Source organism: Macaca mulatta, chromosome 11, assembly GCF_049350105.2.
Source record: "Macaca mulatta isolate MMU2019108-1 chromosome 11, T2T-MMU8v2.0, whole genome shotgun sequence".
Classification (NCBI taxonomy): Eukaryota; Metazoa; Chordata; class Mammalia; order Primates; family Cercopithecidae; genus Macaca; species Macaca mulatta.
Genome location: NC_133416.1, coordinates 64,734,030 through 64,760,543, shown reverse-complemented (window position 1 = coordinate 64,760,543; position 26,514 = coordinate 64,734,030). Strand labels below are relative to the sequence as shown.

General features: G+C 48.6%; 1 protein-coding gene across 1 annotated transcript in view; it reads right to left on the bottom strand.

Moving 5' to 3' along the window:
• Positions 1 to 4,299: 4,299 nt before the first annotated feature.
• KIF5A (kinesin family member 5A) overlaps positions 4,300 to 26,514 on the bottom strand; it is a 37,784-nt gene continuing 15,569 nt past the window's right edge. Inside the window, exons 7-29 of the mRNA XM_015152114.3 lie at positions 24,861 to 24,948; positions 24,454 to 24,578; positions 22,565 to 22,669; positions 22,228 to 22,376; positions 21,951 to 22,099; positions 21,446 to 21,621; positions 19,893 to 19,961; positions 18,995 to 19,201; positions 18,536 to 18,682; positions 15,964 to 16,152; positions 15,464 to 15,581; positions 15,070 to 15,134; positions 14,843 to 14,952; positions 14,363 to 14,464; positions 13,449 to 13,509; positions 13,147 to 13,218; positions 12,884 to 12,988; positions 9,747 to 9,963; positions 9,351 to 9,504; positions 8,967 to 9,049; positions 8,307 to 8,334; positions 7,723 to 7,837; positions 4,300 to 6,736 (exon numbers count right to left, since the gene is read on the bottom strand). Coding sequence (XP_015007600.2) covers positions 7,759 to 7,837; positions 8,307 to 8,334; positions 8,967 to 9,049; positions 9,351 to 9,504; positions 9,747 to 9,963; positions 12,884 to 12,988; positions 13,147 to 13,218; positions 13,449 to 13,509; positions 14,363 to 14,464; positions 14,843 to 14,952; positions 15,070 to 15,134; positions 15,464 to 15,581; positions 15,964 to 16,152; positions 18,536 to 18,682; positions 18,995 to 19,201; positions 19,893 to 19,961; positions 21,446 to 21,621; positions 21,951 to 22,099; positions 22,228 to 22,376; positions 22,565 to 22,669; positions 24,454 to 24,578; positions 24,861 to 24,948 — 2,598 coding nt within the window. The 3' untranslated portion in view covers positions 4,300 to 6,736; positions 7,723 to 7,758. The remainder of the gene's footprint in view (positions 6,737 to 7,722; positions 7,838 to 8,306; positions 8,335 to 8,966; positions 9,050 to 9,350; positions 9,505 to 9,746; positions 9,964 to 12,883; positions 12,989 to 13,146; positions 13,219 to 13,448; positions 13,510 to 14,362; positions 14,465 to 14,842; positions 14,953 to 15,069; positions 15,135 to 15,463; positions 15,582 to 15,963; positions 16,153 to 18,535; positions 18,683 to 18,994; positions 19,202 to 19,892; positions 19,962 to 21,445; positions 21,622 to 21,950; positions 22,100 to 22,227; positions 22,377 to 22,564; positions 22,670 to 24,453; positions 24,579 to 24,860; positions 24,949 to 26,514) is intronic.

The following is a 26,514-nucleotide window of genomic DNA, read 5'->3' as shown; positions in this document are numbered from 1 at the left end:
GGGTTTTGAAAACCCAAAATTCTTATCGGTGGTCTCAGGCGTCTTGAAATTCATTCATTCGTTTAACAAGTATTTATTGAGTACTTACTTGTACTAGGTCCTGGTCTAGGGGCTGATTTTCCTTTTATTAAAGCAGAGGATAGGACAGTGACTGCTCTGAAGTAGCTGGGAGTCTAATGGCACTGGTTGGCCAGTGGAGATCAAGTTTGCGGTATGCGAGGTATGAGCTATCCTAGAGCTGTGTATGAAGCAAAGCCAATGATACAAAGAAAGGAAGTGTGGCTGGTCAGGGAAGGCTTCAAAGAGGATAGAGACTTTACTGAGTTTGGAAGGGTGGGTAGAGTTCAGGAATAGAGGTTAAAAGGTTTTCTAGACAGAGAGAACAGCATACAAAGATATGGAGAGAAGAAAGAATGAGGCCAGGTGCGGTGGCTCACGCCTGTAATCCCAACACTTTGGGAGGCCGAGGCGGGAGGATCACCTGAGGTCAGAAGTTCAAGAACAGCTTGGCCAACATGGTGAAACGCCGTCTCTACAAAAATACAAAAATTAGCTGGGCATGATGGCAGGTGCCTGTAGTCCCAGCTACTTGGGAGGCTGAGGCAGGAGAATCGCTTGAACCCAGGAGGCAGAGGTTGCAGTGAGCTGAGATCATGCCATTGCACTCCAGCCTGGGCAACAGAGCAAGACTCTGTCTCAAAAAAAAAAAAAAAAAAAAAAAAAAAGCCCGATGCGGTAGCTCACAACTGTAATCCCAGCATTTTGGGAGGCCGAGGTGGGCAAATCACCTGAGGTCAGGAGTTGTGGGCGAAGGATTACCCAGGTGCCGAGGCAAGAGACTGAAGGCACAAACTGTTGCAGTATAATAAAATAGAATAAAGAATAGTTATAATACAAATTAGATATAGAGATGATTATAGACAATTATCAATCATTAGTATAAACATTATTATTATTTTTTTTTTTTTTTTTTTTTTGAGACAGAGTGTCGCTCTGTCGCCCAGGCTGGAGTGCAGTGGCCAGATCTCAGCTCACTGCAAGCTCCGCCTCCCGGGTTCACGCCATTCTCCTGCCTCAGCCTCCCGAGTAGCTGGGACTACAGGTGCCTGCCACCTCGCCCGGCTAGTTTTTTGTATTTTTTAGTAGAGACGGGGTTTCACCGTGTTAGCCAGGATGGTCTCGATCTCCTGACCTCGTGATCCGCCCATCTCGGCCTCCCAAAGTGCTGGGATTACAGGCTTGAGCCACCGCGCCCGGCCAGTATAAACATTATTAATCATTAGCTTTTAATATTACTCTTTGTTGCATTACTAATATAACCTAGGAATAACCAGCAGGTATAGGGCTAGGTGCTGAAGGGACATTGTGAGAAGTGACCTAGAAGGCAAGAGGTGAGCCCTCTGTCATGCCCGAATAAGGGCCGCTTAAGGGCTCCTTGGTCAAGCAGTAACACCAGTGCCTGGGAAGGCACCTGTTAGTGGACCGCAAAAGGGAGTCTCCCTTTCTTTGGAGGAGTAAGGGAACACTCTGCTCCACCAGCTTCTTGTGGGAGGCTGGATATTATCCAGGCCTGCCTGCAGTCATCCGGAGGCCTAAACCCCTCCCTGTGGTGCTGTGCTTCAGTAGTCATGCACCTTGTCCACTTTCATGTTCCTCCCGTACTCCTGGTTCCTCTTTGAAGTTCTTAGTAGATAGCAGTAGAACAAATAGTGAAATCTTAAAGTCTTTGATCTTTCTTGTAAGTGCATAGAAGAAAATGCTGGTGTATGCTGCCTTCCCTCTCTGCTTTGGCTACCTAAAAGGGAAGGGCCCCCGTCCCATGATCACGTGATTTGCTTGACCTTATCAATCACTTGGACAACTCACCCTTCTTACCCTGCCCCTTGTCTTGTATTCAATAAATATCAGCATGCCCAGCCATTCAGGGCCATTACCCATCTTCGCATCTTGGTGGTGGTGGTAGTGGTCCCCCAGGCCCAGCTGTTTTCTCTTTATCTCTTTGTCTTGTGTCTTTATTTCTTACAATCTCTTGTCTCCGCACACAGGGAGAACACCCACTAAGCCTCGTAGGGCTGGACCCTACAAGGAGTTCGAGACCAGCCTGATCAACATGGTGAAACTCCATCTCTACTAAAAATACAAAATTTAGCCAGGCATGGTGGCACACACATATAATCCCAGCTACTCAGGAGGCTGAGGCAGGAGAATCGCTTGAACCCGGGGGCGGGGGTGGGGGGCGGAGGTTGCAGTGAGCTGAGATCCTGCCACTGTACTCCAGCCTGGGCGACAGAGCAAGAATCTGTCTCCAAAAAAAAAAAAGGACCACTCAGGCATGTTCCTGGAGGATGACTTGAGTATTGCAAAAGTTCAGGGACAGATAACGAACCAAAGCAGTGGCTGCTGTTTGAAAGAAGGGGATGGCATCTAAAGATGCAGTTTGATGTCAACTTGGAAAATTCATTTGAATGTGGGGGTTAAAGGAAAAGAGAGGCATTGAGAGTGAGTCTAAGGCTTCTGGCTAATGATGATGATGACATCAAAGAGACGATGGTGACATGAAAAGGAGCAGATTCAGAGGAAAGTGAGTTCGGTCTGGAATATGTTTGAGGCATCTTAGGTCAGTTGGACACATGCTCCCGCAGCTGAGCAGAATGGTCTGGACTGGGGATACAGATTTAAGAATTGTTGTGGAATATGCAGGCATGGATGACATGTCTTAGAAAGAGCAAGGAAGGAACCAAGGGCTGAGCCCTGGGATAGAGCAGCATTTAAGAGACTTGGGGAGGAAGACTCGGAAGGGTGGCCAGGGAAGTACAGGGAGCCAAGAGAGCAGGGTCACAGAAGCCAAGGGGAGATGAGTTTCAAGAAGGAAGGATTGAAGAAGTGTCATATGTCATGGACAGGTGAAGCGAAACAAGGACTGTTGTCCAAGAGAAATGTCCACCGTATTTGGTAACTAATGCCATTTGGAAAAGCAGTTTTGAGCAGAACAAGCAGCAGATCAAGGTGGGCTAAGGAATGAATGGGGGGTGAGGAAGTGGGGATGTGACGCTTGGGATGGTTTCCGGATATTTGGCTTTAAGAAAACAAGTAAGATAGAGAAACACATAGTAAAGGGAGGGACTCTTATGGGAGGGACCTTACAAGGAGATGAGATCACTGAGACAGGCATTAATAAAGAAGATGCACCAAGGCGGGCGGGTCACTTGAGGCCAGGAGTTTGAGACCAGCCTGGCCAACATGGTGAAAACCCATCTCTATTAAAAATGCAAAAATTAGCTGGGCATGGTGGTGTGCGCCTGTAGTCCCCCATACTTGGGAGGCTGAGGCAGAAGAACCACTTGAATCTGAGAGGCAGAGGTTGCAGTGAGCCGAGATCGCGCCACTGCACTCCAGCCTGGGCAACAGAGCAAGACTCTTAAAAAAAAAAAAAAAAAAAAAAAAGCTGCAAACTCCTGAAGTCTCCATCAATTTATCAGTTTTAGATATTTTATATATTTATATATTGAGATTCTATATCAGTATCTCAAGAATGAAATATCTAGAAGGGATTCACTTTAGCCTAAAGAAAGGAGATTTATCACTTGTCAGAAGGGGGAAAGAAAGGATATGTGCAGACACAGATAGGTAATTGTGTAGGTGCATGTGGGCAGGGGGGAAGATAAAGAATTTTAGGCTCAAGTGCCTTAGATGACAAAGTTGCTGCCTGAGAGAGGAGGGTGGAAAGGGTGTAGACGCTTGCTCTGGGAGATAGGAAAGTGAGCAGCACCGAATGTTCTGGTAGGTTTGTAGACTCTTCAGTTTTATTTGCCCCAGTTTTTTGGGTGTGCAGTTTTCTCCATCTGAGAAGCTTTGCGGTATGAGCAGAGAAGAGAGGTAGAGTATGCTTTAAAATGGGGATTGGAAGGGTGACTGTAGTGGATGATCTTGGGACAGGAGTATTGATCTGTTGGCTGTGGAGAGATGATGACACACTAGAGTGGGAAGGAATTGATGCCAGGACTGAGGCTGCTCTGGGTAAAAAATGAAAGAATAAGATATTGCTTTTGGTAAAAATTACAAACAGTGTAGATATCCACCAGTAGTAGACTGGTTGATGAACTGTAGGATAAATGTGAAAAATTATATCTTAATGAGGTCAATTTGACATAAAAAGATCTCCAGGATATATTGTCAAGTGGGAAAAAAACCAAGCCTAAGTCTATAGAAAAACATCTGGAAGGATATATTCTATCAAGTTCCATTACATCCAAGGAAGGGAGTGAGATTGGGAAGGGATAAAGAATATTTACAACAATGTAGAGTCATCAATGAATTTATTTTATTTTAAAGATATCTATGTACACCAAGTAAATACACACAGGGGGTTGTGCAGTTTGGTTTGTCTTCCACGCTGGCATGCAAAATTTTGGCAGATGTGAGTGGGCAGGCCAGGCGCCCCTTGCAGTGACCCTGGCTCTGAAAGGGATGCGGTGAAGGTGGGGAGCAGGAGGAGGAGGAGGATGTAGTGTGAAGCTTCTGGTGAAGGGTTTGCGTGTGTGTTGTTTCTTTTTTATGTAAGCGAATTATATTTCCCTTACATCTTGCTAAAGAGAAGGCTGCTCCCTCTGTGTCATCTCTCTCCTCATCTGCGTTACACCCTCACATTTTCTTATGTGTTTTTAAAAGAACCATGTGGTGGCAACATTACATAAAACCCCCTGGATTCTTAAGTGCCCTGCTGGCAGCAAATATTAGCCTAAGTCCACAGGCCCACAGGAACCTTCCTTCTACCCTAGTGGGTCTGGAGACAGCGTGGCTTGTCTACCCCACCGTTGCCCTCTTTTCTGTGAGTTGCAGCTTTAGTGCGAGGAGCCAGATTGGACCACCTTCCTCAGAACAATGGTTTTCAAACTGCTCCACAGAATCCTCAGGGTCTCGTAGGACTGTTCAAGGGCTCATTCGCTGAGGAGGCTTTGAACAGTCAGTCCTAAGGACCCTGAGGATTCTTCCACCAAAAAAAGAAAGTGCAAACTGCCCAGGTCTGCATTACTTTATTTTTTATATTGGGGTTCTACGTAAGATTTGTTTTGAAAAGCGTTTAAAAATAATCACTGCTTTGGATTCATTCCACACTCCACTGGTATTTTTCCCCCTGCAGTTCTCCCTAACTGCTAAAAGGAGCTCAGCAGGTAAAGGGAGCAGGGCCTCTTTCCCTTGAAGGAGTCATGGGCCAGTACAGCCTGCGCTTACCGGCTGGCATTCCCACTCAGCTTCCTTTCCTGACTTAGAAGCTGGGTGATAGGCTGCCCAGGTGCTGGAGAATCTTGGTCTTCCTCCTAGAAAAGACTGGATATCAGGACACCAGACTTTCTCTCCTGGTTTGGACTGGCTAGTGACCTCCATCCCTGCAGTTACCTAGAAAACCACCTTAGCACCATGTGGAAGGAAAGGACCATGTGAAACTAAAACAATAGTCCTCTTCGGTGTGGGGGGTGCTGCATACGGGCTGAGAATGGCTGGGAGAAGAGCCCTCAGGGTCAAGCCTTAGAGCTCCCCGCCTCTTGAAAATCCACCCTGCCCCTTTCTTTAAAGTGCACTTAATACCAGATGGGGACATTAGAGAAGGAACTCTTTGTGGAGAAAAAAAAAAATGTATATTGGGGAAAAGTCAGGCTCCAGCCTGAAAGGATGGCAACGAGAGAGAGAGATTTTGCCAATGAGCTGGAAGCCCCCAAACCAAAGGTGGAGATGGGAGGAGCATGCCGCCCAGTATGGAATGAGAAAGAAATCCAGCTCATCGCTTCCACTTGAGGGCACTGTGACCAAAAAAAAAAAAAAAAAAAAAAAAAAAAAAAAGACTCAGAAATTTCCCAGCCTATTCACCCACAAACCTAAGGAATCAATCATTTTGACTACACCTGCCTGTAACCATCTCCATGGAGAGATGAGCAGCCACTGACTGGCTGCGGGGAGCAGTCTGCCTCCTCCATTTTTCAAAATATTTTAAATCAACTCTGAGTTCTGGTCACAAGCTCTAGGGCAGGCAATATCAAAAGGAGCTTTGAAGAAAAAGGGAAATGGTCCCGTGAACAACCCATTTCTCAGTCCAGGGGAAAACAGGAAGAGGGAGGCAAAAGGCAGACTTTGTAGGGCAGAGGTAAACACCTGAATCCTTTGATTAAGGTGAGGGGTGTATGAAGAAAATTATATGTCTCAATTAGCAGCCCTTCCATTTTACCTTCCCCTGTGCTATATGTGAAAGAGGAGGGAGGAAGAGTCTATTTCTCTGTCTTATGATGCTAAGACATTCTTCTGCTTAAGGCTTTGTGTGCGTGTGTGCATGTGTGTGCATGTTTGTGTGTGCGTGTGTGTGTGTGAAGGGTCACAGCCCTCTAGCTCCCATTTTTCCTTTTGTCATCTCTGTGACCTCTACTCAGTGACTAACACCACTCAGTGTGAGACGAGTAGATGAGAAAGAAGAAACATTCACCCTCCTCCCTATTGCCCCAAATAAGGAAGGTAGACTATGCTTTGAAATTGCTAAATACATCAGTAGATACTTAGAGAATAAAACAGAAGAGAGACATAGCAGCAGCTTTTGATATATAGATACAGAGTACAAAGAGATACAGAGTAAGTAAGAGAAGACATCAAACATAGTACAGTCCAACAACAGGGGTTGGGGAGGGAGTTAGTATCAGAGACCACAGGTTTGCAGCATGCTGAGAGAAGAGGCCTCAGTCCCTCTTAGAAACTGGGAAAGAAAGAGAAAGAGGGTGTGAGGGCCCAGCTTGTAGCTCAACCAGAGAACAGGAACAGGTGGCATCTGCACACACTTTGGTTTACTGTCCTGTTCCTTCAACACCAACAAGTAGACCCCCCTACCACTGTCCCCCACAACCCAGGCTTGCACCTCCATCCCTAGGCCTCCCCAACATCTCTTCCACATTCCTACTTCTCTGCTTCTCAGGCTTTTCTGTCTGTGTGTGCCCGATTTACTATTCTGGGAAACCCCTGGAGAGGGCTCAGCTTAGATTCAGCCCAGTAAGAGACTGGCCATGTTCTCTGTGCCACTTCTGGGCCCCAAAGCAACCTTGGTGAGAAACCTGGTGACACACAAGAACAAAGAAGGTTCCTGTGCTGCTAAAGGAGACACCTGGGGACAGATGAGGAAAAAGAGGGGCTTTTCCACCTCCACTGAGCAAGATGGGAGGGGAGCGCTGACTGACTTCGTGGGCAGCTTCCTAAAGCTTACTGGTGGCATATACAAATGGGAGGAGGATGGGACACCTCCTTAGCTGGAGATGCCTTAGTTCCAAAAACACCTATCCATCCAAAATTATTTCAGGGCGGAGGAACAGGTGGGGTTGAGATGGCCCCCCAGGGTCTCTTGATAGATCTGCGGTCTACCACCCCTGTGTGGCTCTCATCTACAGCGGCCAAGCTCACTTCTTTGGACGTATGACAGTGACCCCTAGTGGCATAAAGACAGTACTGTGGTTACCGCTGTAGCCTAAGGGAAAGCAAAAGGGGGCACGGCAGGTCAGTGTCCAGGTTACATGGGGCAGCACAGGCGTAGCCCCCAGCAGGGGAAAGCAGGAGTTGAGGGGTAACTACATAGTAAAAGTTTTGAGGTGGTAAAAAAAAAAAAAAGCAGCAGCAGCAGCCGGAGAACCAAAGAGGCTGTCAGCAAGAAGGGAAGCAACCTGAGGCTGGTCCGAGGAAGCAGCCTGACGCTACCTGAAAGTGCAGGTACGCAGCCGTGGGTGTGGAAGATTAGCTGGCTGCTGTCTCTTGGTGGAGAGGGAAAAGCTTGGCCTGGTCCTCAGCCTCATAGCCACACGGCAGGTCACTCCTGGAGGAAGACACCCACCATGATCAGCTCCACAGAAATGAAAGTATTCCTGTCATCATCGTTACTCTGCTCTGAGAGCATCCCTGTGAGATCACAAAGGGCAGGGACTATTTGCGTTTTACAGGAATGCAGGGAAATTCAAGGCCAGAGGGACGTAAATGACTTGTCCAATATCACAAGGCTCCCAAAGGTAGGCGAGAAACGCAGTCATCAGATGCCCATGATGTTTTCACCCAGACCTTATCACTGGAATAGGAAGAAGCAAGATGGGATTGGAGGAGGGGAGATATTCTGCACTGAGGCAGGGGAGTGACTGGATCTCCTGGACAACACAGTGATGAAAAGAATGAGTCTCACTCCCTCCTCCTTCCCCCAGGGATCCAGGAACCTCCAAGTGGGGCACAAGGGAAATTTAATCATTTCTTCTAGTCCCACCCAGAGAACCCAGGGGTAGTGGGGACTGTTGTACCTATTGTCATTGATATCTGTGGCATTTCCTGAAGAGATCATCATTGAGAACACAGGATTAGAAGAAGAAAAAAGGAGACTGGGTGTTAGAAACAGTTTGCCCAAACCCTCTCCCATCTTAATCCCTTAGAGAAAAAGATAAGCTGTGACACTTTCTCCTTAATTATCCCAAGCTATATCATTATTTTGTTTGAGAAAAAGTCTCCCCAGCCCCTCACTAAGGAGAGGAAAAGGGAACTGGAAGGTAAGGGCTGGGATTGGCATGGTAATAGGAGGAATTCACTCCGAGGCAGCCTGAGACCTAAAGGGCTGGGCAGTGCTCAGGCTGTAGGTAAAGGGTCACTTTTTGTTCATATGTATTATTATTATTATTTTAGAGCCCAGGCTGAGTGCAGTGGCTGTTCACAGGTGTAATCACAGTGCACTTCAGCCTTAAGTTCCTGAGCTCAAGCAATCCTCCTATCTCAACCTCCCAAGTAACTGGGACTACAGGTGCATGCCACCACACCTGGCTATATGTATTTTTTTTTTTTTTATTTGAAGCCTTGGCACACCAGAAAGGTTCAGTCAGTGTTTTTTGTAGACTAAGGTCACTTACTTTTATGCCTCTCAACTAGCCCTGAGGACCCCAAAGGTGGGATTACCCATCTTTTTCACTCACCATTGTCCATGTTGGCCTTCTGGTAGGAAGCCAAGGGGCCGCCAGAAGACGTGGCTCCACTGCTGGTACAGGAGTTGGCAAAGCTGGATGGAGCAGAGGAAAGAGGCAGCCTCTGGCACCCACCCTCCATTAGTCTGAGGACCACTAATCCACACTCACCCTCAGCGATAGAGCTGCTCAGCCTTCCCCATCCCCAGAGAGCAGAGGACAACAAACATGGCCACAGGCTGGGAGGGCAGACACCCACCTTCTAATCATAGGCATGAAGCTGAGAAAGGGTTTAGGAAAATAATTAAGCCACAACCAATAACTGACCCCACCCTATGCCTTCCAGGGTCCAGTGAGCCTTGGGTGGGACTCCAACCCACACTTGTGGTCACTCACTACATATCTGAGGTGGAGCTGGGTGTGGCCTGCAGGTAGAGATTCTGGTAGTTCTGGAAGAGGCTGTTGGTGTAACTGATGCACTCAGGGCTCCGGGTGCCATAGGGGTTGGTGGGTGAGGATGCCGGGTAGTGGCCAGGCCGGACAGGTTTGGCTGCAATAAAGAAAGAAAACAACCATGAGGAGGCTATGACCCTGCATTTGCCCCGGTCCCTGAGGTCATTTAGCTGGGGTTGAACTGAGTTGCTTGTAACATTATCACTTTTTTACTTTTTGGGGGGATGTGGGATGAGGCTAGGGGTATGTAAGAAGCAATAATCTAGTTGCTTGGCAATTAGTAATTTGCTAAATTTGCTTCAGGAGATACTCCCACCTTGCCTGCTAACACCTACTCACCAATCTGGGCAGAATGGCCCCGTTTGCCCGAGCTCTTGTAGCGAACGGCCTCCTTGATGCGGTCCACCTCCTGCTGGTACCGGCGCTTGTCCTTCATGGCGCCCTCCTTGGCCTCCTTCAGTGCACCCTCCAGGGCCTTAACTCTCTCAGCCGTAGCCCTAAGTCGTTTTTCCAATTTAGGAAGCTCACAACGCAGATCTGCATTGTCACGTACCAGCTATAGGACAAGCCAAAGGGAAGAAGTGGAAAGGAAGGCAAGTGACCCAAGACAGTCACCCAGAGGAGTGTACGGGACAGGGGTGAGGAGAGAGAATAAAGAAAAATCAGGGGTCAGAGAAGACAGAGACCATGTCATTTCCTCAAAAGGCCTCATTGCCTTTATGTAATGGACTGTTCTGTCCAGCTCATTCCTTCCCCCAGAGTGAATGGTGGGTGGCCAGGCATTAAAAAGTTATATAATTTTTTAGGCAGTAAACCCTGCCATCTCCACTGCAGCCCAGAACTCTTGTGGCAGTGCCTTGTCCCGTCTCCATCTGTCCTCCCCGACATCTCCCAGCATGTGCCAGACCAATAGCCCCAGGGCAACCATGGGGATGAGGACCCCCTTCCCCAGAGAGGGCTTTGTGGGCATGCAAAGGTGGGGCAGCAGGGGCACAGTAGCAGTTTGGTGGCTGTGGCATTGAGGAGAATGGGTGCATGGCAGGTGCAGTGCAGGAGCAGAAGCTGGAATTCAGGAGCCCCCGATATACACACACAGACAGGCAGAGCCCGCCCCATAGGAAGGAAAGAAAATGTTTGAGGTCTCGCAAACATTTGCACTCATTACCTTCACATTCAGGGACTTCCTGGGTTATCCCTCCCCCAATGAAATTAAGCTACAGCGTGGTAGCAACCACCCTGCAGCCAGAAAAGACTTCCTGATCTTTTTATAGGTTCCACACAATGACTGGGGGCACTACAGGTTGCAAAAGGAGCAGGGCCTTGGAAGACAGCAGGTAAATCAGCGTAGCAGGGAACACCGCGGGCTCAAGGGGACAAGCTAGAAACTTTTCCATGCAGTTTCCATTTGGACAATTTATGGAGTATAAGCAATGTTTTGCTGTGACAATACGTTAGTTTAATTGATAATAGGGCGCCGGGCGTGGTGGCTCACGCCTGTAATCCTAGCACTTTGGGAGGCCGAGGCGGGCGGATCACAAGGTCAGGAGATCGAGACCACGGTGAAACCCCGTCTCTACTAAAAATACAAAAAATTAGCCGGGCGCGGTAGTGGGCGCCTGTAGTCCCAGCTACTCAGGAGGCTGAGGCAGGAGAATGGCGTGAACCCAGGAGGCGGAGCTTGCAGTGAGCCGAGATCGCGCCACTGCACTCCAGCCTGGGGGACACAGCGAGACTCCGTCTCAAAAAAAAAAAAAAAAATTGATAATAGGGCTATAGTCCTGGCTGTTAAGATTCTGTTAACTGAGAAGTTTTTATCTCCTTTTCCTTTTTACTCTTGTGTCTGCTGAGGTAGGAAACTGTAGTGAGTCCTCTATTTATCCTATAGGTGAGTCATTTTTGTTTTTTGGGATTTTGAACAGAGGCAGAGGCTTCAATGAAGATAAAGGAAACAGTGTGTGGTTGTGTTTTTTTGTGGAAAATTTTTTGGGGACTTGCTCCATGGAGCAGGGCTTTCCCATAGACAGAGAGGCCCAGAGTGGCACACATACACTTTGTGTGTGTGTGTGTGTTTTAAGCAATATAATACGGATCTGGACGGAGAGGGAAAGTGAATGCAGGAATGAAAATCGAATGACAGAATTGATTTCAAATGTTTCCTATCTGCCTTTCAACTTTTCTATAATTTTGTTACTCAGTTTCATAATAAACAAAGGAAAAAAAAATCGCACCAAAGCCCTCTGCAGGCCTAAATAAAATAAATAAACTCTGTATATTATCACTGGGCACAGGTTTGGGATGCATTACCCAAAAAAAAAAAAAGTACTGAATATTTACTATATAGGCTGGGCATTATACTGGGAGGAAAAGAAGTTTAAGTGCTAGGCTAGTGAGAATGTAAGTTTAAATGGAATCTTAAGGTAGATTTGAAAGGAAACGAATGAAGTATAGGTTAGGGTTTATTTTATGAATTAGTTAAAAGGACCCGTTGACAGCTTGCTGAGCCTGTCTTCAAGGCTCAGATAGTTAGTGCTAGTGAGAGTGCCCCTGCCCAGCACACACCAAACATTTCCTGTCCTGACTCCTTTGGACTGCCCTTCTGCCTCCCCACCCCATACCTTTGAAACCCAGTCATCCACCTAAAGAACCGCAGCAGCAAGGAGTGGGACAGAGAGGCAGCAACTTAATACACAGGAGTTTTGACTGCGGCCCCAACCAGGGGCTGGCTGGACCATCTCAGGGACATTTTTTTTTTAATTGAAACAGGGTCTCACTCTGTCACCTAGGCTGGAGTGCAGTGGCATGATCCCAGCTCACTGCAGCCTCTACTTCCTGGGCTCAAGCAATCACCCTACCTCAGCCTCCCAAGTAGCTGGGACTATGGGTGTGCACCACCACATCCGGCTAATTTTTGTATTTTTTGTAGAAATGGGGTTTCGCCATGTTGCCCAGGCTGGTCTTGAACTGCTGTGCTCAAGTGATCCGCCTGCCTCGGCTTCCTGAAGTGCTGGGACTACAGGCGTGCACGACTGTGCCTGGCCAGGGACATAATTTAATGTCCCTGCATGCCTGCCCCAGACCTAGACGATGGAGTTCTCTCCAGGAGAGAAGCCCAACTCCCTTGCTTCTTCTCGTCTCCCTGCCTTCCATCTCTGGGTAATGTCTAACCAGTTTCTCTCCTGTATATGTACAGTCCATGACTTTGTCAGTTTCAACCTCTCCCTCCAAGGTAGGCCTAGGGAATTCCACTTTGAGCAGAGGTGGGTTAGAAACTTTGAGAAGGGAATACAGGCATGAAACAAAGAACAAGGTAAAAGTGGACCAAATATTGTATAAAGAAGGGATTAGTAGGGAAAGTAAAAGCGAACAGTAAGGAAAAAATGCGACTAGATTTTCCTGAATCCAAGGGGCCTCTGAGGATTTGGTATCCTAGGTACCTGGCCTCAAAAGTTCTCTTCACTCCTTCAGCAGCCTCTTACCTGTTTGTGAACCTTTGTAAGCTGTTCCAGGTTGTTCTCAAGAAAGGAAATCTTCTGCTTTTGGGAGTGAATCCCCCCACTGTCTTCGGGCTCCATTTCTGCACTCTGAGAACAGATAGAAGGAAAGACGCAGCTGTCCCAAGGCCAAACAGATCCCACCAAGACCAGGTCAAGCCAGTCCCATGGGGGGCAACAGGGGAGGGAGAAACCTAAGGATGGGAGGAGGATGTGGGGGCTGATAAGACCCCAAGGACAGCACTCACTTTCTTGACTCGAGTCGTGACGTCTTGAACGAACAGCTTGCGAAGGTTGTGGAGGGTCTGGAGTTCCCGGGCCTGGAAAGAATGATGAAAAATTGGGAATAGCCAGATACCAGGTCTGTCCTATTCCTCCAGAATTATAGGAACCTCCAGTTTCTATAGTGAGTCACTCATCCTTTAGCAAAAAATGTGTCTTGATTATGCTACAGAATGGCTGAAAAAGGGCAGGAGGAATAGGGTTAGGAAGAAATGAAGCCTTCCCACTCCCCAGTCCTGTGAATTTGGCACAGAAGGGAACCACTCACAACTGTCTCCTCCAGACCCTTGAGGTCCTGCTTGGACTGCTCATGTCGCTCGTACAGAAATCTGTAGCAAGAGAAATAAGGGAAATGGAAAGATCCCTCAGGACTCTCCTTCCTCCTGCCTCTTCCTCTATCACTTTTATCTCCATTTAAGTATTACTATTATTGTTCCTTTTTGAAACAGGGTCTCATTCTGTTACCTAGGCTAGATAGAGTACAGTGGTACAATCATGGCTCACTGTAGCCTCAACCTCCTGGGCTCAGGGGATCCTTCCCACCTCAGCCTCCCAAGCATCTGGGACCACAGACGTATGCCACCATGCCCAGCTAATTTTTGTATTTTTAGTAGAGACAGGGTTTTGCCACATTGCCCAGGCTAGTCTTGAACTACTGAGCTCAAGCAGTCCACCTGCTTCGGCCTCCCAAAGTGCTGAGATTACAGGTGTGAGCCATCACAGCCAGCCTATTATTGTTTATTACACAAGTTACTCATGTTTGCTGTGCAAAAATTAGAAAAGAATTTTAAAGAGAGAGATAAGCCGAGTTTTTATAAAAAGCCTATGATTCTACTATTCACAGATCAAACCAACATTAACCTTCTAGTGTCCATCTTTCCAGACTCTTTTTTCTATGCCTATATATCCATGTATCCATTTTTATGGGATCATACCATGCATATGGTTTTGTAACCTGCATTTTACACTGAATAGAACATCATAAACCTCCTTCCATACTGTGAATACTCAACGGCAGTCATTGCTGAGAGTGTCCTTTTTGTTCCTTCCCTACCCCATCATATTTTTCCCACGAGTCACCCCATCATGTCTGCGTGTGTATCCTGCCTCTGCAAGCATGTCTGAGTTCGCAGTTCTGAGCCTACAAGGCTGTGGGCTTACAGGCAAATCCATGCCACTCACGTCAGCTCCTGCAGCTTGGTGCTCTTCTCATGTTCTTCACTCTTCAGCTTCTCGTAGTCAGCCTGAAGCTTCTCTAGCTCTAACTGGAGCTTCTGATTTAGGCTACAGAGCATCAGGAGGTAATGGAGAGGGGGGGAAAAAGATGTTAATGAGGGGGAAGGGAAGACCAGCTCTTCAAACATCTTCCTTCTTGAACGAGTCCAGTTAGAATTGATGTGTCCAGTTTCAGATACCAGGGGCAGACTCAGGCCACCATCTCCATGACAGAGCCAGGAACCCTGACCTCTCTAACCCTGGGAGCCTCAAGGATAGGGACTAGTCCTTATTCCATGTATCTCCTGAGGTGGGGCTACAAAGTTGTGGCATTGTTGAGGGAATGACACACGGATGTTAAAGAATCAGATCCAGAGGGGACATGTGAGTTGGCACAGCAAGGTGACAGGACTGGGAGGGGCTGGAGTCGCCCTTGGGAACCCTTACTCTTTGAGCTCATCAATGGTCTTCTGCTTCTCGTTGATCTCATCCCGGAGCCGGGCCAGCTGCCGGTGATGGGCCTCCCGGTGACTCTCCATCTGCAGCTCCAGAGCCTTCTGCAAACAATCCCACCCCAAGCTCAAAGGCCAGACTCCCAGAAACAAGCTCTGTGAGAGCCAGCACAGCTTTCACCACACCAGGCCCCAACTATCCCTGACACCTTCCCCACTCACCTTCACTTCATCTGCATCCTGGGTATCAGGTTCCTTGTCCTTCAGGGCCACTTCATGCACAGTTTCTAAGGGAAAGAGGGGAAGACACCTGACATCAAACCTACTTCTTTCAGAAAGAACTTCATGTTGTGACCAGAACTCCGGGAAGGACTGGGGATGGGCCCACAGGGGTGTTCTTCTGTGTTAGGACTGTCCAATTTGATATAGCAGGAACAGAGAACAAGGGTGTATGGTTCATGTAAAATGAGCTACATGCAAAATCTTGGCTAATATATGAGTTGGCATCCATGATTTCAAGCTAATGCTTTGAGTGAGTGATCACTGGGGTGATTTCTTTTGATGTTTCTGACTTCTCTGCCCTGGATGGTGGGATGGAGGAGTAAGAAGGCCTCACCCTGGGCCTGGAGCTTGGCCAGCTCGTCACTCAAGGAGTCATAAGACTCTTCCAGGTGCCGCTTCTTTAGCTCCACGCTCTGCATGTATTCCGTAAGTGAGCGGATCTTGGCCTCGTGCTGGTGGGAGAAAGTTGGTGAGAGGAAGAAGATGGAGCAAAGAACACAACTCCAGGCCGCACAGATCTCCAACCCCAGCTCTGCTCGCAGCCCTCCCTCCTGCTACACTTCCTATGAGGGTGCAGGGTTGGGGGCCATTCCTATGGGGCTCTTCCTTTAGCTCCCTTGGCTCAGGAGGCAGTACCCGCCCTGAGCCTTTACTTTTTTGGCCCTGATCTGCACCCCTGCCACCCCAGCTTTTCTGTCCTTGCTTTCACTTGACCCTAGAACTTTGACCCCAGAACTTTTGACACCCACCTGGGTGTTAGGAGTTTTAGCCATAACCCCAGAGTAGCCTTCTTTCTCCCATGGCATCTGAAGGTTCTCAAACTTAGGCACTCACCTGAGAGATGAGGAGCTGGCAGGATGAGAGCTCCCGCCCAGTCACTTCCATCTTGCGGTGACATTCCACCTGGAGGTTCTCCAGCTGCCGGCACCGCTTGACCACAGACTTGACTTCTGACTTGATTTTGCTGATGTAGAGTCGGGCCACAGTGAACTCCTCCTCGATGGCCCCACTGATCTCCACTGGCTAAGGGTGAGTAAAGGAGGAAGAGATGCTTCTTGGCTGCTGGGAAGCTTTATCCGTTCCCTCCCACCTTTTACCTACCCACACACACCCACGTATGCAGGGACTCAAATGGGATTGGTATTTTCCAAACGACCTTTAGCAGCTCTCTATCACTGGCATTTCACGTTAAATTCCTCTGCCCGCATTTAAAAATCCAAGTCTGTCTGGGTGCAGTAGCTCACGCCTGTAATCCCAGCACTTTGGGAGGCCGAGGTGGGTGGATCACCTTGAGGTCAGGAGTTCAAGACCAGCCTGGCCAACATGGTGGTGAAATCCTGTCTCTACTAAAAATACAAAATTAGCCAGGCATCATGGCACATGTCTGTAATCCCAGCTACTCAAGAGGCTGAGGCAGGAGAATCGCTTGAACCCAGGAGGCGGAGGTTGCAGTGAACTGAGATCACCACTGCACTCTAGCCTGGGCGACAGAGTGAGACTCCATCTCAAAAAAAAAATTCAATTCTGGGCTGGGCTCAGTAGCTCATGCCTGTAATCCCAGCACTTTGGGAGGCCGAAGTGTGTGGACTACAAGGTCAGGAGTTCGAGAACAGCCTGGCCAATATGGTGAAACCCTGTCTCTACTAAAAATACAAAAAATTAGCCAGGAGTGGTGGTGTGTGCCTGTAGTCCCAGCTACTAGGGAGGCTGAGGCAGGGGAATTACTTGAACTGAGGTGGCGGAGGTTGCAGTGAGCCAAGATAACACCACTGCACTCCAGCCTGGCCAACAGAGCAAGACTCTGTCTCAAAAAAAAAAAAAAAAAAAAAAAAAAATCCAATTCTGACAGTCCCCCACTTATAAATAAATCTTATAAAGCAACATGATTTTATTTTGATCTGCTCAATCACCCAGATTATTCTCACACCCACAGATTTGCATATTTCATTCTTAACTCTGTATCTATGCCCCACCTCTAACTGCTGCTGTAAACACTGCTCTGTTGCTACTTCTTTTTATTATTACTATTTTTTTTTTTTTTGAGACGCAGTCTCGCTCTGTTGCCCAGGCTGGAGTGCAGCGGTGCATCTCTGCTCACTGCAAGCTCCGCCTCCCGGGTTCCCGCCATTCTCCTGCCTCAGTCTCCTGCGTAGCTGGGACTACAGACACCCGCCACCATGCCCGGCTAATTTTTTGTATTTTTTTAGTAGAGACGGGGTTTCACTGTGTTAGCCAGTATGGTCTCGATCTCCTGACCTTGTGATCAGCCCACCTTGGCCTCCCAATTATTATTATTATTATTTTTTTGAGATGGAGTTTCGCTCTTGTTGCCCAGGCTGGAGTGCAGTGGTGTGATCTCGGCTCACTGCAACCTCTGCCTCCCGGGTTCAAGCGATTCCCCTGCCTCAGCCTCCCAAGTAGCTGGGATTACACGCATGAGTCACCACACCTGGCTAATTTTGTATTTTTAGTAGACACAGGGTTTCTCCATATTGGTCAGGCTGGTCTCGAACTCCTGACCTCAGGTGATCTGCCCGCCTCGGCTCCCAAAGTGCTGGGATTACAGGCGTGAGTCACCGTGTACAGCCTCATTTTTTTTTTTTTTTTTTTTTTTAAGACAGGGTCTGGCTCTGTCACCCAGGCTGGAGTGCAGTAGCTCAATCATGGCTCACTGCAGCCTCAACCTCCCATACTCAGGTGATTCTCCCACCTCAGCCTCTCAAGTAGCTGGGACTACAGGCATGTGACACCACGCCCCGCTAATTGTTTGCATTTTTTGTAAAGATAAGGTTTCACTGTGTCACCCAGGCTGGTCATGAACTCCTGGGTTCAAGTGATCCGCCTATCTCAGTCTCCTAAAATGTTGGGATTACAGACGTGAACCACCATGCCTGGCCTCCATTGCTTCTTTATTCAGTACCCTTTAGAATTTTTTTTTTTTTTTGGCAGAGTCTTACTCTATAACCCAGGCTAGAGTGCAGTGGTGTGATCTCATTTCACTGTAACCTCCACCTCCCAGGTTCAAGCGATTCTCCTACCTCAGTCTCCTGAGCAGCTGGAATTACAGGTACACGTCACCATGCCTGGCTAATTTTTGTATTTTTAGTAGAGACAGGGTTTCGCCATGTTGGTGAGGTCAGGTCTCGAACTCCTGACCTCAAGCAATCCGCCCACCTTGGCCTCCTGAAGTGCTGGGATTACAGCCGTGAGCCACTGCACCCAACCTAGAATGTATCTTTTCAATTGGGTCTATGCAAGCCTCTACCTGTCTTCCTGGGTCTGGTTCAAAGGCATGTTCCCTGGGTCTCTGGCTGCCTTTCTCAGTATCTGCGAAGGCCTGGATGGCTCATCTTGCATCTTCCACTAGTGCCCAGCCTGAACAAGACTGCTGTCTCTCACCACTCACCAGCTTAATCTCCCCGTTGCCCACAATGACGCTGAACTCGCTCAGATCCTTCATCAGCCCGTTCAGCACCTCAGCAATTCGTTTTCGCTGGTGTCCACTGACCTCCTGTAGCCGCTGCAACTCAGACTCCAGGGACAGCATGGTGGCCTGGGGACAGCCCCTCAGGTCATTCCTGTTGCCATCCTCCGGCTCCCCTGCCCAGCCCAGGCAGAGGCCTCTCCCTTCAAGCAAGACCCTGAGGGCTGCTATGAAGAGAACATAGGCCCTGCAAGAGAGTCTGGAAGGGAGAGGGACTTCGAGGGGAAAGTGCAGTGACAGGGTTGGGGAGGGACTCACAATGCACTGAACAGCAGGGCAGAGGTGCAGCCACCATACCGCCCTGGAAGGATGCAGAGGTTCCCTCAATATGGGAGATGTTCTGTGGTCAGGGAGCTGTTGGGCCATTGGTACACCACTTACCACCTTCTGAGACAGCTCATCCACCAGAAGCTGGTTCTGCTGGCTCTTCTCCTCCACCTCCTGGGACTTCTGGTCATAGTTCACAGCCAGCTCCTCCAGGGCCTGCAGCACTTCCTTCACCTCATCCTTAGCGGCATCGTTCTCTGATTGCAGGTGGCTCAGCTCCCGCTGGACCTTCTCGTTGTCTCCTCGGGTGGACACCAGCAGCTTCAAGGGAGAGGAGTGGCATGTGGGAAAGCTCACTGCCAGTGACCACTTCTATGGCCTTGGGTCTGGGAAGCTGAGCACTCCCACCCAAAATAAAGAGTTAAGAGGAAGTAGGCTTTAGGCTTCATAGAAATAGGGCAACAGAATGAATAATGAAGAAGCCCCCAGACTCTAAAATTTGTGCTTTAAGAAAAGCCCCAGCCGGGCACAGTGGCTCACGCCTGTAATCCCAACACTTTGGGAGGCCTAGGTAGGCGGATTGCCTGAGCTCAGGAGTTTGAGACCAGCCTGAGTAACGTGGCGAAACTCCATCTCTACAAAAAATACAAAAATTAGCCATGTGTGGTGGTGCACTTGTAGTCCCAGCTACTTAGGGGGCTGAGGCAGGAGGACTGCTTGACCTTGGAAGATCGAGGCTGCAGTGAGCTGAGACTGCACCACTGCATTCCAGCCTGGGTAACAAATTGAGACTCCATCTCTAAAAAAAAAAAAAAAAGAAAGAAAGAAAGAAAAAAAAAGAAAAAGAAAAGAAAAGCCCCAGTGAGGTTCCCAGACTTCTATTGCTTGCGGGAGTGATTAATCCCTAAGCACAAAGCCCCTTCTTCCATCTGATTTTAAAAAGGTCTATTCCATGCCTTCCAGGGATGAACAGAACCCCTTTGCTCTCAGGTCCTGCCCTTCCTCCTGTTACCTCTTCCTGGTCCAGCATTTGCTGCTTGAGTTTCTCTATGAGTTGGCTTTGCTGGTTGATTTCATCATCCTGTTGGAGGCAACAGGGAAAGACAGGTGAAGGGAAGCTACTCCTTCCAGTTTAGACATAAGAAGTTTGGGGGTAGAGGCAGGATCCTAATAAAAATCCAGATAGTATAAGCTTTGAGTTAGAAACCCCATATCCTACAAGAGGATCACCTGAGGCCAGGAGTTCAAGACCAGCCTGGGCAATATAGTGAAACTCTGTCTCTACAAAAAATTTAAAATATTAGCTAGCCTGATGGTGCATGCCTGTAATCCCAGTGCAATGAAAGGCCAAGGCGGGAGGATCGCTTGAGGCCAGGAGTTTGAGACCAGCCTGGGCAACAAAGTGAAACTCCATTTCTACCAAAAAAAAAAAAAAATTAGCTGGTTGTGGTGGTGTGCACCTGTAGTCCCAGCTGCTTCGGAGGCTGAGGTGGGGGAGGATCCCTTGAGTCCAGGAGTTTGAGGCTGCAGTGAGCTATTACTGCACCACTGCACTTCAGCCTGGGTAACAAAGCAAGACTCTTTCTCTCAAAGCAAAATAACAATAATAAATGAAAATAAAAATGTTTTTATGAATAATTATTATTATCATTTTTTTGGTTTTTTTGAGACAGAGTTTTGCTCTTGTTGCCCAGGCTGGTGTGCTAATGCACAATTTCGGCTCACTGCAACCTCCACCTCCCAGGTTCAAGTGATTCTTTGGCCTCAGCCTCCCAAGTAGCTGCGACTACAGGGATGCACCACCACACCTAGCTAAATTTTTTTTTTTGTATTTTTAGTAGAGACAGGGTTTCTCCATGTTGGTCAGGCTGGTCTCGAACTCCTGACCATAGGTGATCCACCTGCTTTGGCCTCCCAAAGTGCTGGTGTTACAGGCATGAGCCACTGTACCCGACCAAGAATTATTAACGAAGTAGGAAACCGTGCATAATATAATGCTGACATAATTACATATACAGGCTGGTCACGGTGGCTCACACCTGTAATCCCAGCACTTCGGGGGGCTGAGGCGGGTAGATCACCAGAGGTCAGGAGCTTGAGACCAGCCTAGCCAACATGGTGAAATACCATTTCTACCAAAAATACAAAAATTAGCCGGGCATGGTGGCGCGTGCCTGTAATCCCAGTTATTCTGGAGGCTGAGGCAGGAGAATCACTTGAACCCGAGAGGCAGAGGTTGCAGTGAACCACAATCGTGCCACTGCACTCTAGCCTGGGTGACACAGCAAGACTCTGTCTCAGAAAAAAAATTTTTTTTAAATTACATATACAGTATATCTCAATTGCATGGTATATGTACAGAGAAAAACAAAAAGTGTTAAGTGTTATCTCTGAATAGTGGATGATTTTAATTTTCTTCTATACATTTATATTGATTTTTCCACATTTCAAGCATGAGCATTTATCCCTTTTAAAACCAGGAAGAAGCAATATAAGTGATTTTCTTTGATCCTCTACCTCTCATCCCACCCGGCGTGTCTCAGTGCCCTGCCTGGCCACCCTCACCTTGTCGTCAAGCTGCTTATAGAGGCGGCGGATCTCCTCCTCATATTTCTGCCGCTCTTCGGGCGCAATGCGCACCACGATGGATGAGTTGTCATTCACAGGGGTCTCCTCACAGAGCTCAACTCCCAGGGCTGCCTCCTCCCCAGCCAGGCGCTCCGTCTCAGGCACATTCTCTCCTGCAAAGGGGCAGGACAAGGTGAGGGATGGGAGAAGAAGCTGCATCCAGAGAAGAATGAGAGTTCTTCCTTCTCATTCTGCATGCCAAGACCTCTGGGCCCTTGAACTCTCTTGCCAGGTGGACCTTCTACCTTTTGGGAGTCTGGGAGGTAGGTAGTCAGGCCCCTCCCTTCCCTCATGACTGCTCTACTGCACCTGTCCAGAAACACAGTCCTTCTTCCTGGAGACTGAACTGGCCAGAAACATCACCCAAACAGAGTTGGCTCCCAAGCCGCCTCCTCCTCCTCCTCCTCCCACTGCCCCTCACTCCCATCTATCCATCTCTAACCATTGCGCCACCGGCTCAGCTCAGCCTCTAGCTTCGCAATCGTCTCCTTCTGGGCCTTTGTCTTCTCCTTCTCCTTCTCATATTTCTTCTTCCACTGCTCAGCAGTCAACTCCAGATTTACTGAGGCAGTGTTCTTAATGGTCTTTGCCCTGGGTGAGGAGAAGAGGAACAAAGATATGAGACGTACGTTAGACTTGGGTGACCCTGAGGAGAGAGCCGCAGGGGCTGGGATGGGAAGCTGGGTACCAGGGATCCCTCTGGGGACCCTGCCACTGACCGCTGCCCAAACATCAGGGTGGACTTGGTCTCTGCATCATTGTAACTGGACGGTGAGCAACAGATGAACATAGTTGTCCGGCAGTTTCCCCCGAGAGAGTCCTGGAGAATCCTTGTCATTTTGCTGTCACGATATGGAACATAGCTTTTCTGGGGGAGGAAGGAGACCATGAATCAGAAATAAACAAATAAAATTCAACAGGGAATCAGAAAGGATAGTGGTGTCACCCGGGGATCAAGCAACCCATGAATTGGGGCATGATTATATGGTGGCATTAGCAGGTGGGGGAGGAAACGGGGTGGGGCTTGAGGGGTGAGGGGACCTAAGGATCACTCACAGTGCCCTCAGCCAGTGCGGAGATCACATTGCCCAGAGCTGATAGTGACTTGTTGATATTCTTTGCCTCATCCAGCACGGCTCCCTCTGCTCCAGTCTTGCTGACCTACCAGGGCAGTAAGAGATGAGTGTGTATGAGCAGCTGCACATGGAGAGGGCTGTCACTACCTCATTCCAGGGCTCAGTCCACGGAGAAAGGAAGGAATGGGGAAGAAGATGGAATAAAAGAGATCCTTGGCTGGGATTGGGGAAGGCCCTTCTTCTGTTCCCCTAAACTCTCTTGTCAAACACCACATTGCCCCTAACGCCTGCCACATATTATATGATTCCGTTTTGCTTTTTTGTTTTTTTTTTTCTGAGACAGAGTCTCACTCTTGTTCCCAGGCTGGAGTGCAATGGTGCGATCTCAGCTTACCACAACCTCCGCCTCCCAGGTTCAATAGGTTATCCTGCCTCAGCCTCCTGAGTAGCTGGGATTACAGGCATGTGCCACCATGCCTGGCTAATTTTGCATTTTTTGTAGAGATGGGGTTTCTCCATGTTGGCCAGGCTGGTGATCCACCAGCCTCAGCCTCCCAAAGTGCTGGGATTACAGGTGTGAGCCACTGCGCCCAGCCATATGATTCCATTTATACGAAATGTTCAGGATAGGCAAATCCATAGAGACAGAAAGTAGATTAGAAATTGACAGGGGATGGGGTTAAGAGACAATGGAGAATGGTGTAAACCCGGGAGGCAGAGCTTGCACTGAGCCGAGATCCGGCCACTGCACTCCAGCCTGGGCGGTAGAGCGAGACTCCGTCTCAAAAAAAAAAAAAGAGAGAAAATGGAGAGTGACTGTGAATGGATGATGACAGTGTTCTAGAATTGGATAGCGTAATGGTTGTACAACCTTGGGAACATACTACAAACAACTGAATTGCACTTTAAAATGGTGAACTTGGCCGGGCGCGGTGGCTCAAGCCTGTAATCCCAGCACTTTGGGAGGCCAAGACGGGCGGATCACGAGGTCAGGAGATCGAGACCATCCTGGTTAACACGGTGAAACCCCGTCTCTACTAAAAAATACAAAAAATTAGCCGGGCGCGGTGGTGGGGGCCTGTAGTCCCAGCTACTCGGGAGGCTGAGGCAGGAGAATGGCGTGAACCCGGGAGGCGGAGCTTGCAGTGAGCTGAGATCCGGCCACTGCACTCCAGCCCGGGCGACAGAGCGAGACTCTGTCTCAAAAAAAAAAAAAAAAAAACAACAAATAAAATGGTGAACTTTATGGTATGTGAATTATATCCCAATACAAATCATTTTTTAGTTAAAAAACAGCTGGCCGGACACAGTGGCTCATGCCTGTAGTCCCAGTACTTTGGGAAGCCAAGGCAGGCAGATCATGAGGTCAGGAGTTCGAGACCAGCCTGGCCAACATGGTGAAACCCCGTCTCTACTAAAAATACAAAAATTAGCCGGGCTTGGTGGCAGGAGCCTGTAATCCCAGCTACTTGGGAGACTGAGGCAGAAGAATCACTTGAACCTGGGAGGCGGGGGTTGCAGTGAGCGGAGAGCGTGCCACTGCACTCCTCCAGCCTGGGTGACAGAGCAAGAATCTGTCTCAAAAAAAAAAAAAAAAGAGCCAAGGACCAGCCTGGCCAACATAGTGAAATCTCATTTCTACTAAAAATACAAAAAAATTAGCCAGGCATGGTGGCGGGCACCTGTAATCCCAGCTACTTGGGAGGCTGAGGCAGGAGAATCACTTCAACCCAGAAGGCAGAGGTTGCAGTGAGCCAAGATGGTGCCACTGCAATCCAGCCTGGGTGACAGAGTGAGACTCTGTCTCAAAAAAAAAAAAAAGAAAAGAACCAAGGCTTCCACCCGCCCCATATCCACAGGACCCCCTACCTTCTCACTCCCTGCCAGGTCCACCAGATATAGCTTCCCACTGAGCTTCTGCTCCGTTTCCATGTTCTCCTGCTTGATGTTGATGAGGAAGATGCTGTGGCTCCGAGAGCTATGCTCATTCATGTCTGCAGGAGCAAGGGAGAAACAGGAACTGCACCACTCTGCAGAACTGAGGTCCTCAGCCCCAGGCTTCCACTGACCCCAGTCCCGCCCACCCAGAGAGAAGGCACCCACCAGAACTAGCCCTGCTGCCACATCTCCCAGGCAGCAGGGTCCTACAGACAAAGGGTCCTCCTCCTCTGTGGGGCACAGTGTTTCCTTGCTCACTTTTGAGTCCCTCCACCCCAAAAGACACAGAACACAGGTGGATCCTCAGACTCGAGAGATCCCCTTGTCTCCTCACTCACTGGTAACAGCCACATGACGATTTGATTTCCCTTCATCAATCACATCCAGAATCTCCTCCGGGCTGGACACAAAGCGTTCAGTACAACCCTGTGGGGGACAAATGGACAGTGACCCATACGCTTTGTTTTTTAAGTTTGTATTTATTTATTTATTTTTATTATTATTTTTTTTCCTTTTGAGATGGAGCTCTGTTGCCCAGACTGGAGAGCAATGTCGAGATCTCGGCTCACTGCAACCTCCACCTCCCGGGTTCAAGCGATTCTCCTGCCTCAGTCTCCCGAGAAGCTGGGATTACAGGCGCCTGCCACCACACCCAGCTACTTTTTGTATTTTTAGTAGAGATGGTGTTTTACCATGTTGGTCAGGCTGGTCTCAAAGTCCTGACCTCGTGATCCGCCTGCCTTGGCCTCCGAAAGTACTGGGATTACAGGTGTAAGCCACCGCGCCCAACTTTGTATTTATTTTTATCTTGTGTATTTACTACTTTTTTGAAACAGCGGTGGGCACGGTGGCTCACGCCCGTAATCCCAGCACTTTGGGAGGCCAAGGCGGGTGTAAACCTGAGGTCAGGATTTCGTGACCAGCCTGGCCAACATGGCAAAATCCCGTCTCTACTAAAAATACAAAATTAGCCAGACTTGGTGGCACATGCCTGTAATTCCAGCTACTCAGAAGGCTGAGGCAGGAGAATTGCTTGAACCCAGGAGGCTGAGGTTGCAGTGAGCCAAGATCAGGCGCCATTGTACCCCAGCCTGGGCAACGAGAGAGAAATTCTGTCTCAAAAAAAAAAAAGAAAAAGAAAAAAGAAAACAGTGTTGCAGTGGCTCACGCCTGTAATCCCAGCACACTGGGAGGCTGAGGTGGGCAAATCACCTGAGGTCAGGAGTTTGAGACCAGCCTGGCCAACATGGTGAAACCCCGTCTCTACTAAAAATACTAAAATTAGCCAGACGTGGTGGCACATGCTTGTAGTCTCAGCTACTCGGGAGCCTGAGGCAGGAGAATCACTTGAACCCGGGATGGGGAGGTTGTAGTGACCCTAGATCGAGCCACTGTACTCCAGCCTGGGCAACAGAGCAAGACTCTGTCTCAAAAAAAAAAATTAAATTAAATAAGAGACAGGGTCTTGCTATGTTGGCCAGGCTGATCTTGAACTCCTCAAGTGATCCTCCCACCTCAGCCTCCTAAAGTGTTGGGATTACAGGCATGAGCCACAGCCCCCAGGCATGTCTTCCACTAAACTTTGATTTGCAAATTAAACTGCATGCACACTGACCAATGACCTTTCAAGTCAGTATCTTTTCTTTTCTTCTTCTTTTTTTTAAAGACAGGTTCTCACTCTGTCGCCCAGGCTGGAGTGCAGTGGTGCAATCTCGGCTCACCGCAACCTCTGCCTCCCAGGTTCAAGAGATTCTCCTGCCTCGGTGTCCCAAGTAGCTGGGATTACAGGCGTGAGCCACCACGCCCAGTTAATTTTTTGTATTTTTAGTAGAAACGGGGTTTCACTATATTGGCCAGGCTGGTCTCGAACTCCTGGCCTCAAGTGATCCACCCACCTCAGCCTCCCAAAGTGCTGGGATTACAGGCGTGAGCTACCATGCCCAGCCAAGACAGTTTCTGATCCCCTAGACTCTCCCTGGCCCCTAGACACAT